The following is a 12,292-nucleotide window of genomic DNA, read 5'->3' on the forward strand; positions in this document are numbered from 1 at the left end:
TCTCCTTCTCCAACATCAGGGGTCTACGTTCCAACCTTCCAGAGGTTGAAACCCAATTACAGGAGACGAAACCGGACATATTCTTTCTAAGCGAAACTGGAATAGGGCCGACCACTTCCCTAGATCAGTTCATAATTAATGGATACTCTAACTTAACAGCTAAATCTGACCCCCCCCCAAGATCGCCATAGGCATGGAATATGTGGCTACATTAAAGATGGCTTCCCAAGTGGCAGGGATATCTCTAGAGAAGATCCTAATTTACCCTATATGTGCTTCCGGGTTGCACTTGATATACCACTGCATTTATATTTGCCCTCTATTGGCCCCATAACAGCGGAGTTACTATCTTTAAGAGTATATCTGAGAAAATAGATCACATCTTGTCTGCACATCCCTCGGCTAACATCCACATTTGTGGTGACTTCAACGTCCATAACGTGGAATGGCTGAACCATTCAAATAAGACAGATGATGAGGGGAGGTTTTGTCATGATTTTGCCAAAGCTTATGACCTCACTCAGATTGTTCGCGAACCCACCCGTGTGCCCGATACTACTGGTCAATATGCAAGCCTCCTAGAAATTTTTCTCTCAACTTCCCCTGAACTATGTTCATGTTCCGTTCATTCTCCTCTAGGATCCTCCGACCACTCCGTCATATCAGTTAAGATAAAAGCAAAATGTAATAAGTCCCCAGACGTACCCCTCCACCGTACTGTATACCGATACTCCATGGCTGACTGGGATAGCTTCTGTACATTCATATCTGATTTACCTCTGCATTCCATGTTTAAAAAGGAGGTGTCCTCTATAGTATCAGATCTGACCGAATGGTTACTTGTAGGCATAGACCAATTCATACCATTTAAAAAATTCCAACAAAACCCTAACAGCCAGCCATGATTCTCCCAAGAATGTGCTGCTGCTATTGCGCACAGAAATCACTTTTTCCATAACTACCAACGTAATAGATGCACTGAGACTAAAGCTGCTTTCAGAAACGCCAGCAACCACTGTAAAGGAGTAATAAAAAATGCAAGAGAGCGATATGCCCAGTCTGTTAAAGCCAAAGTAGCTGATCAGCGGCTTGGTTCCCACCAGTTTTGGCAAATAACAAATAGGATCCTGAACAGAAGTGTGCATTCTATCCCAACCATTATCAATGAACCAGAGGTCATCTCGTCAGCATCAGACAAGGCCAAACTATTTGCAAAGAACTTTGCAGCTAATTCTACCCTATGTGACGAAGGCCATCAACTCCCCATATTTCCTCCTATAACACAGAACACGCTAGGTAACATACAAATATCTGTGCATGAGGTCGCCAAGCTAATCAAGAACCTTGATTCCAGTAAAGCAACTGGCCCTGACGGCATCCCAATTATAGTGTTAAAAAGCTTCAACCAGAACTTGCTCCCATACTTACGAAACTATTTAAGTGTTGCCTTAAGGAGAAGTGCTTTCCGACTCCCTGGAAAACAAAACTATTTAAACGTTGTCTTAAGGAGAATAGTTTCCCATCTCCCTGGAAAATTTCATCAGTATGCCCTGTATTTAAGAATTCAGGTGATAAGTCATCTCCCTCTCAGTACAGACCAATAAGTCTCCTGTGTGTTATGAGTAAGTTGCTGGAATCCATATTAAATAGAGAAATAGTCAACCACCTCAGCAGAAATAACCTTCTTAGTGACACACAATATAGTTTCCGTTCTGCAAGATCTACCGCAGATGTGCTAATGGTTATATCTCACAGGATTAGTGAATCTCTTGACAAAGGCTTCCTTTCTAGGGCAATTGCTCTTGACATATCAAAGGCCTTCGACAAGGTATGGCATAAGGACCTACTTCATAAGATTTACAGCCACGGTATAACTGGAAATGTTTTCTCAATCATTAAATCATTTCTCTCCGATAGGCTCATAAGAGTAGTGGTCGATGGACAAAAATCAGAGGCCTGCAGTATTAATGCTGGAGTCCCTCAAGGGCCAATCCTGGGCCCAACTCTCTCCCTGATCTACATCAATGATCTCCCTAAACACATACTTAAATCATTCGTTGACATCTATGCTGATGACACAACCATCTATGGCAACACATCAAAGGCTGTAAATGACAAAGTTCTCTCTGATTCTCTCTCCTCTGATCTCGAGCGCGTGATTCAGTGGGGGAAGACGTAGCTGGTTACCTTTAATGCATCTAAAACCAAACTCCTATCTTTACATCATCAACGCTCTGATCCCCATCTGGCATCAATTGAAATGGATGACTCTCGTCTAGGAGAAGCTCCATATTTTGACAAGCTTCTGGGTTTGTCCTTTACTCCTGATCTGAAATGGAACACGTACATCAAATCTGTTGCCAAGGTCGCTGGAAAGATGGTGGGATCCTTCTACTGCTCCAGAAGATATCTCACTACTGATGCAATTCTCTATCTATATAAAAGCCAATATGTCCAAGGATGGAATACTGCTGCCATATCTGGGCAGGAGCTGCTAAAAACAGCCTATCCTGCCTTGACAGAGTACAAAATAGACTTTGTGGCTTAGTGGGGGATGCCCTTTTCTCTACCCTGCAACCTCTCTCCCACAGAAGAGATGTTGCGAGCCTGTCCTTGTTTTATTGTTATTTCCATGGCAGGTGCTCGTCTGACTCCAATCTCTGGTCCCCCCTCACCAATCTTTCACTAAAAACACCCATCTAGCTGAATCCACTGTGAAAAATTTTCCCCACTCTTTATCTGTGCCTAAATCAAATCAAAACATAGATTCCATGAACAAAGCTTCTTTCTTAGAACTGCACGCCTGTGGAACTCTGTTCGATCTGCTTGCTTCCCACCTGACTACAACCTGGATGTCTTCAAGTCCAACGTAAACAAATTCCTAATGAACTGCCCCCTTAAGTAAACACTTCATTAAATCTCCACACTAACGTACTGTACTTGCAATAACCCTTATCCCTGAGTGGCTTCTGGGCCTTGATAAATGGTGACCACCGTGTAAAAAAAAAAAAAAAAAAAAAAAAAAGCTGATCAGGGGACACTGGCTCAAATCCCTGTCAGTTGAGAATCCAACTCGAAGACCAAGGAGAGCAACCAACTTTAACTTGACTAACACCAAGAGATGAGAAGTGCTACAAATTCAATGGTCTACCACCGGCCAATACTGACTTCCCCACCAGACCAATGGTCAAATCCCCAGCCTCCTTCGCGTCTGCTACAGGACAACATAAGGATCAACAAATCAACAAATCCATCGAAAGTGCTACTACTAGATACTGCTATTACGTACACCAGGAGACTTGACAGCTTGCCTGAGAGAAGAGACGGCTGCAGACAAAGTCGATATCGCTGACTGGCAGACAACAAATCTGTATCATGCTAGGATCAACAAAGCTGTGGAACATAACTGAATAAACGTCCCATCTAAATGTAAGAGGAACAAAATTTTCATAACACGTAAACGACAAATCTGCTGAGTTGCTTCCCTTAACGTTTCCCATTGAAAGCCAAACCTTTATCCTTCGATATTGTTATAAAAAACAACACTACAAGGAATAACGAATATTGACATATTTTATCAACAAAGAAAGACGCAAATCGCCGATAAAGACTATGCTGAAATGAATAACCTTAACAGCAGAGACAAACTGTTGTTGAACTGAAGAACACTTCATTTTATTTTGCTTTTCTTAAGTTTATTTTTAAAATAAACGGTTAAGCAATCAATCACTTAAAATTAAACTTATATTGTTTTTTGTCTCTTTCCTGCCACCATATGCTTATTCATAATATAACACAAGGAAGACACTGGTTTCTGTATGTTATTCTATACTGTGTCAGCATATTCTGCACTTTAGTATCCAATCTGTTTATGTCTCTTTGTCGCCAATCGACAATAATAAGCTGTATGTTATCAGAGGCATGGCTAGTTGGTTAATGGCAGTGATTTTGTAAGTTTGTAAGCTGTTTTATAGATTTTCCTAACATGGCATATATATTTACTGCCAATTTTTTCCCTCATTTTAAGATGCTAAATTAAATTATTCTCTTCTATGCCAAAATATTTGTATTTTTCCTGCTCTTCTAGGTCCTTGATGTCAGTAATTTCATCAAGCTGTATGTTTTCCCTCTTCGGACCTTCTTTCCAGCTCTGATGGAGCACTTGGCACATTTTTCCTAACCAAACTTCATTCCAATACCTCTAAAGAAGCTATATACGACCTGCAAGAGTCGGCTCAAGTCAGCGTCTGAGTTGGCATACAGCTTGAGGTCGTTTATGGTGGTTGTATCTTTTGTTTGGATTTTGTTCTTGGCCCTGGCTCAGATTGTAGGCACTCCGGGTTGTGTTGAGTAACTTGCTTAACAGATCTATCACTAGACAGAAGAGTAACGGAGATAGGCTATCCCCTTGGAAGATTCCTCTTCTTATCTTGATGTTAGGGATTTTTACAGTTCTATTATTTCGGCTTAATGTCGTGGTAGTTTGCCACATTTGTATATGTACAGCCATGGTCTCTTTGATTACTGGATGGATTTTATACAAATCTAGGCATTCTAGTAGCCACGTGTGCACTATGCTATCATATGCCTTTTGGTAATCAATCCACACCATACTAGCTCAAATACAGTTCGTTTCATCATGCCACTTTCACTTAGGGATGTTGGCAACCTTCACGTGCTAACCCCTCCACCGTAAGTATCAGATTTTTTTTCTCAAAAGAATCTGGAAAACCAGGGCCAACAAGAGAATCATTCTGATTCATATGACGAATTGACTTTTATTTTAAACTAAAGTATGATCAGTTGTTTTTGCGTTCGAAAGTTACTCCGTGTAAAAAATGGACTCTGGTACAGCTACATCTTTTGTGGTATTTGTAATCGTTGGGTACGCAGTTGGTAAGTTGGTCAGTAGAATTGTGCCATAGTCGTTACATATCTACACTCGGGACCCACACATTTGCAGACAGTTGCAAGGAAACAAAGACAAGGAAAGAATGCGATTCACTTTTTGTTCAATTGAAAAAAAAAACAGACATTTATTTACAGGTACTTCCAGAATAACACCTTGTCTCTTGTTCAAAAGTCCTCTCATATCCAGATGTGCTTAACAAGAATCTGCCATGCTCTGTAGCACGTATATTTCTGCTCTCTCGTGTCTTGAACATGTTTTGAATCGTCTATGTTTTGAACACGTCTCGAATACCATTCTCTGAACACGTGTGTCCTTTTTAGATCTGCTGTCACATTGTGCAGCCGGCTTGGTCATTTGCACATGGCGGCTGCTGCTGCTAACTCAGTGTCAGTGGCTCTGTTGCATAATTACAGGTTGAAAGATGATAACCAGTTTGTGTGCAAGAAACAATGTAAAACCAGAAAAAGTGTAAAACTATGGAGACAGATAAGAACCCAGATGTGAAAAAAGTATGTTTGGCCAACAAGATTATCTGGATAGGAATAAAAGTAAGAATCGCCCAAGTCTAGAAGGATTTCCCCATTCATTGACTGTGAACAGACTAGACTAAGTGTAGCATCCACTGTTGAACCAGGGAAGAGTCTATCAGGCATGTGTGCACAGTGTGCTGATGTACAGAAGTTAAATTTGGCCAGGGAAAGTTGAGGACATGCGTTGCATGGAGAGAAATTATATGAGAATGATACAATCGATGTGTAATGTGAGTCTTAAAGACAGACTTAGGTCTGTGATCTCAGCAGAAGATTAAATCTGGGCAGTATAGAGAGATGTGTGCAAAACAGGAGACTTCATTGGTATGGTCACCTTGTTCCATCACCCACGACCAAGTAAAAGTCTAAAGTAATTTTTATTTTATTCTTAGTATCGTCTGTGGTGAGAATGACATTCAAGATGATAATGGTAGTTCTATTAATCCAACCAATACACATTTTAAATGTCCACTTATTTTTTTATTTTATTATTTTTTTTTCTTGGTTAAATTCAATAAATTCATGTTATTTTGACTTCCGCTTTCTGTTTAGCAGAAGTCATGTTAGTGTATACCAAGGAAAATTCCCTTCTGATTAATGCTTACATAATAGTTTTCAGTTTCCTTATAATTGAAAAATTAACAAAGCTTATTGATCTTTTACTTCAAATGTTGGCTAAAACAAAATACTTTAGATGTGAAATATTTTAGATGTTTATTTGGTGCTTGCTGCAATAGAGTCGGCAGATCGATTTCTTTAAAACAATATTGCGTAATTGTCATGTTGAAAATAGTAATATATCCAAAAATTACGGAAATTCATCGAGTAGAAAGTTATTTATAGTTAAAAATAATTTTTACAGAAAATTGGGTAAAACTGCATTTTTCTTAGAAGTTATAAAGTAGACGCTGAAGAGTTCACACACAGGGGACATAACTCGGAAAGCAAATTTTAGATTACATTTTAATGGCAGCCAACATTGTAGCCTATAGCACTAGATTTTTTTAACTAAAAACACAATTGCAGTTGTTCTGTAGAGGACTAGGACATATAAATCCTAATCCCGTTACAAAATAAAATAATGAAACGAATGGAATGAAGGAAACAAAAACTCAATTGCGGGATGAAATAAACATGTCGTTTATTTTGTTGCGGACCAGGATATAAAATACCCTAACTCGCTACAAGAAAAAATAATGAAACGAATTGAATGAATAAAACACAGAACTCAGATGCTGGAATAAAATAAACATGTCGTTTATTTTTTGTTGAGAAATGATGGTCTTCGTGTACACATGTTCATTCAGCTGTTGACGACTACACGCGTGGAAGGAATAGAGAAATGCGAAGTGGCAAGCCGGCTGTAGAAAGAAAGGGTTAAACTCAGTAGAAAGTCGTGCACATGTCTGTGTCGATGGGCCAAAGTGAAGGGGAGATAGAGTAAGTCAATCCAGTTCATGGAGAGGGAAAGTGTATTAAGTGTGCTTGCGCTTGCCCCACATTACAATAGCAGGGAAAGTGACGTTAGAACATGCGGTCAGTTCGTCGACTAAGCAGGTCGAACGCTGGCCCAGACGCAAAAAGAGGAAGTTGACAGGTTTTGTTGACTTTTATACTGGGGTCAGTGTTCTGACTGCGCATGTCTGGCTTTCACTTTAAAGGAAGTGATGTTTCGCATGTGTGTGTACTTGTGTGCGTATGTGTGCGTATATGGGTGTATGTTAGCGTGTGTGTGTGTGTGTGCGTATGAGGCTGTGTATATGCGTGTGTGTGTTTGCGCGTACGTGTGGGTGTATATATGTACAGGAAAACCTGTTCGAACAAGACTCCCCCTTCTGGGGAGAAAAAAATATATATATATATATAAGAGAAACGTATTTCGTTTTTGTTTTTTTTATGTACATATTTTTTTTAAATAAGTTATATATTGTTTGAAATGTTTTGGCCAATGAACTTTTCGACCAGTTTTTGTTGTTGTTTGTGGTGTGTTGTTTGTTGTAATTTCTTTGTCCGTTTCTGAGTGTGTGTTCTTGTATTGAACGAGGAGAAATGTGTAATTGTTCGTCTATGAATGCAGGTTTAAGTCTGTCTATTGCTATAGTGTCTTTTTTTTCTTTTTTTAAAATAGTAAAATACTTTTTACTCCTGTCGAGAACTAAATAAGGTCCGGAATAGTTTGGACATAGTGGTTTTTTATTGCGTCGTTCCTGATAAAAACGTATTTACATGTGTAAATATCGCTTGGGACGAAAATGTTCGTGTCTGGCTTTTTCGTCGGAGTAAATTTTAATTTTGACATTTTGTGTTTTAAGTCCGTCACAAAAGTTGTCATTGGGGAAATGTCTGTATTGTTTTTGCAGAATTGTCCTGGTAAAATCAGTGTTGATCCGAAAACTAATTCTGCAGGTGTGCTCTGAAAATCTTCCTTCACAGTGTTGCGAATTGCTAAGAGAATGAGTGGCAAATTGTCTGACCAGTCCGATTTGTTTTCGTTCATAGCCAAAGATGCTTTTAATTGTCTATGCAATCGTTCCACCATACCGTTTGTGCAAGGATGATAGGCAGTAGTCTTAATGTGCTTTGTTCCCAACAAATGGTTGAATTCAGTGAAAAGTGTTGATTGGAACTGTGAGCCCCTGTCCATTGTGATTACGGAAGGTACTCCGAAAATTGCTATCCAATCTTGTAAAATCGCTCTGGCTATTGTTGCGGCTGATGTGTCTTTCACTGGTATTGCTGTCGGCCATCTACTGAATCTATCAACTATAGTAAGGATGTGTGTATGTCCTTTTGAAGTGGGTAAGAGTCCAACCAAGTCGATATGCACATGAGTAAACCTAGCGTCTGGTACACTGAAAGTTTCTGAAGGTGATTTGGTGTGCCTGTGAACTTTCTTTTTTTTGGCAAGGAATGCAAGTTTTGGTCCAACTACGGATGTCCGTATTCATATTTGGCCAAACAAAACGTTCCGCTATTAATTTCACGGTGGCACGTTTTCCTGGGTGGGACAAATTGTGGAAATGCTGGAAAACTTATCGTCTGAGGCTGGGTGAAATATAAGGGCAAGGGTGTTTTTGTGAAACATCGCAATAGAAAGTTGTTGTTCCGAATGGTATCGGCATTTCTTTCAGCTTCAGTGAAGTTTTGTCCATTATAGCTGGGAGCGTGGTATCGGTTGATTGCTCTTGTGCTATTAATTCCATACTTAGTGGAGTGGAATTTAAAGAAGCAATTGTTGCATGAGATAAAGCGTCAGCTACGTTTTCTTGTCCTTTTACGTACCGTATATCGGTAGAATATTGGGCTATAAAGTCCAGGTGTCGAATTTCACGTGGACCATATTTGTCGACATGTGTGTGTAGAGCAAATGTTAGAGGTTTATGGTCTGTATAAATGGAAAATTTTCTGCCTTCGAGGAGATGTTTAAAGTGCTTAATTGCAAGGTAAATTGCAAGTAACTCTCTCGAGAAAGTGCTATATTTAGTCTGCGCGTTGTTTAATTTGGCAGAGAAGAATGAAATAAGGGTCATTTTGTTGTCAGAAATTTGGTGAATCACAACACCTACTGCTATTTCCAATGCGTCCGTCATAAGCGTAAGCTCCGTTGTATCGTTATCTTGGATATAAGTGAGTTTGGTGAAGTTTGCCAAAGCAGTTTTCGATTGTTCGAAGGCCTGTAGTGCAGGTCCTTCCAAAACTAACTGTTGGTTTTTGGTTCGGTTTTTTAACAAGTCCCTTAAAGGTGCGAGTAACATGGAACAGTTAGGCAAAAAACGTTGGTAATAGTTAATTATGCCTACAAAACGGCGTACTTGTCTGACAGATGTCGGTAGAGGGAAATTCGAAATAGCACTTACTTTTTCAGGCAAAGGGGAGATTCCATCCTTGTCAATTAGATGTCCGAGAAATTGAACTTCTTGGTGGCCAAAAACACATTTATCTGTGTTTAGTTTAAGACCGAAATGTGACAGTCTTTCAAAAGTTTGTTCCAGGTGTAGCCCGTGTTCTTCGAGGTTTCTGCTGGTGATTAAAACGTCGTCCACATAAGCGAATATGAACGGCAGACCTCTGAAAACTTTGTCAATCAAACGCTGCAAAGTTTGACAGGCATTTCTCAACCCGAAAGGCATCCTTAGGAACTCGTAAAGGCCAAATGGTGTGGTCAGTGCGGTTTTATGAATGTCTTCTTCCGCGACTGGAATTTGAAAATATGCCTTTACGAGGTCCAGTTTGGAGAAAACTGTGGCGCCTTGGAGTCCATTGTTGAAGTCATGGATATGGGGAATAGGATATCTATCTGGAACAGTTTTTGCGTTTAAACGTATAAAATCTCCGCACAGTCGCCATGTGGTGTTGTCAGCTTTCTGCACCATATGGAGTGGTGATGACCAAGCACTTTTCGAGGGTCGTATTATTCCCATGTGGAGTAGGTTTTGAAACTCGGATTTTACCAATTTGTATTTATCCGGTTTCAAACATCTGGGGGTTGAATAGACGGGTGGTCCTGTTGTCTTAATATAGTGCTCAGCGCTGTGTTTGATGGGGTCCGTGTTTTTAAACGGCTGGGAAAGTTGAGGAAATTTTTGGAGTAACCGGCGGACGTGTATATCTTCGGCTAGGGCAGTGCTGATTCTGGTGGTTAAAAATTTTGAGGTAGTTCCTCTGACTGAAATCTTCATTTCGTTGTCTGTCAATGTGTGATGAGTCATATCGACAGACAGGTTGAAATGGGCTAAAAAGTCTGCCCCAAAAATTGGAGTAGTCACGCTGGCTATGGTGAAATTCCATAAAAAATTCCTCCGCATTCCAAAGTTCAAATTTAAGGTTCTTTCGCCAAAAGTGGGTATTTTGGTACCGTTGGCAGCTTGTAAGTTGAAAAATTGTGTCCCTGTTGGATGGCCATGCGGTGTCGGTATGATGCTGATTTCTGCTCTGGTGTCTATTAAAAAGTTATATCCGTGAATTTTATCTCGGATATAAAATAGATAACCTTTTTTGTGTGCTCCAGCTACAGTCGTTGTCGTTACTGGCTGGAAGGTTCGTTTCCCTGTGCCGGTTTTTTGAACGCGTAGGGTTTAGTGCATTTTCTCGCGTCGACACCGAATCTCTTGTGGTAGAAACAAACATCTTGTTTATCTCGTGACGTGGACCGGTTCCTGCTTGAACTTCTTCGCCTGTAATTTCGCTGCATGTCGTCGTGGTTTCTGTGAGAATATTGACGTGTTTGAAGTGCATCAGCTAGCTGCTTCAAAAGCTTCTCAACCGCCGACTTTAATTCTGCTAATTCCTCATCTCGGTTTCAGTCAGGTTGCCGTTGGTGGGCGTATACTTGTCGGCTCCAGGAACTTTCGTGAATTCTGTCGGCTATGTCGGCGAGCTTTTCTGTTGCCGTTTCCTCCGACATCGGAGCAAGGATTTGTTTGGTAGTTGGGGGTAATTTATCCAACCATAGACTCTTCATAATGCTGTCCAACATTTTGTTGTCTCCCAGCAAGGCTTTCATGTGGCGAAATAGTTGAGAAGGCATACGGTCTCCTAACTCCACTTGTGTGAATAAGTTACGAAGCATGGCTTCGTTAGAAACACCGGTTCGTTGCAGGATTGCTTGCTTCAACGTGTCGTACGGTCTTTCCTCCGGTACATTTTCGAGGAAATCCGTGACTTCCTCAACCACCTCCAACGGCAGTTTTTCCACTAAATAACAGTAACGTGCTCGTTGTGACGTTACCCGTTTAAGTTGGATGAACCATATTTTTGTATTTGTCGGGTTGAAGGGTGGAATATTTAATTCCATGGGTTTGTTGGAGTCCGTCTGTTGTAGTTCCATTTTGTTTTTATTTATTTTTATTTTTTTTTTTTTTGTGTTGAAATGTGCGCGGTTTGAAATTGTTCCTCCTTGTGGTCGACAAGTTTTTGTTTGTTTGTTAGAGAAAAATTGTTTTTCGTGTGTGCCGTGAATTTGTGTGGAAACGTTTAGCTTACACCGCGTGTCTCGTTCACTAATTCATTTCATTTTAAATAAAAGAGGGTCACCATTTCATGTTGCATGTGTGTACGTTAGCGTGTGTGTGTGTATGAGGCTGTGTATATGCATGCGTGTGTGTGCGCATACGTGTGGTGTATATATGTACGGGAAAACCTGTTCGGACAATTTTCTGTTGAAAATAAAATGGTTTAGGTGTAATACGTGTTCATTCAGGCATTAACGACTACATGTGTGGAAAAGAAAGAAATGAAGTCGAGGGTGAGAAATGGCCGTCCCGCACGTAGAAAGGAAAATAGAAAGGGAGTGTTTGCCTCAGCAAAACGGTGCATTCATGATAGCAGTCGTCCACGTGGAAAAGTCTTCAAACCAAGAGCTATGGACGCCGAACTTGCCTGGTTGACGAAACCAGGCAAAAGAGAAGAAAGAGGAAGTTGATGTGGACTTTTATATCGGGGTGAGTGTTCTGACTGCACATGTCTAGAATTCCTTTCAGGGGAAGTGACGTTTCGCATGTGTGCGTACTTGTGTGCGTATATGTGCGTACATGTGTGTGTGTGTGTATGAGGATGTGTATATGCGGCGTGTGTGTGCATATGTGCGTGCATGCATGTGGATGTGTATATGTGAGGAACACATGTTCGAACAGTTCTACTCAATGAATTTCCATAATTTTAAGATATATTACTATTTTCGACATTACAGTTAAGTACATACACAAACACAAGAAAAAATGGCTGTAATGTATTTGTTTTAGGGCTATTTCTTTCTGTTGTTGTGTACTGCTCAATATTCGAGCCGAATAAACATTTTACATTCAGTCAAAACATTAAAAACTTATCCATGTAAAAGAGTAAGAGTTGCTTA

At 40.2% G+C, this 12,292-nt stretch overlaps 1 protein-coding gene across 1 annotated transcript; it reads right to left on the reverse strand.

Moving 5' to 3' along the window:
- Positions 1-10,741: 10,741 nt before the first annotated feature.
- On the reverse strand, positions 10,742-11,269 carry LOC145247835 (uncharacterized). Its single transcript, XM_080109461.1, has one exon. The coding sequence runs from the start codon at positions 11,267-11,269 to the stop codon at positions 10,742-10,744; it is 528 nt and encodes a 175-aa protein (XP_079965587.1).
- Between the last annotated feature and the right edge of the window lie 1,023 nt (positions 11,270-12,292).

This window comes from Euprymna scolopes, chromosome 26 (assembly GCF_053919585.1).
Source record: "Euprymna scolopes isolate OS-2025 chromosome 26, ASM5391958v1, whole genome shotgun sequence".
Lineage (NCBI taxonomy): Eukaryota > Metazoa > Mollusca > Cephalopoda > Sepiida > Sepiolidae > Euprymna > Euprymna scolopes.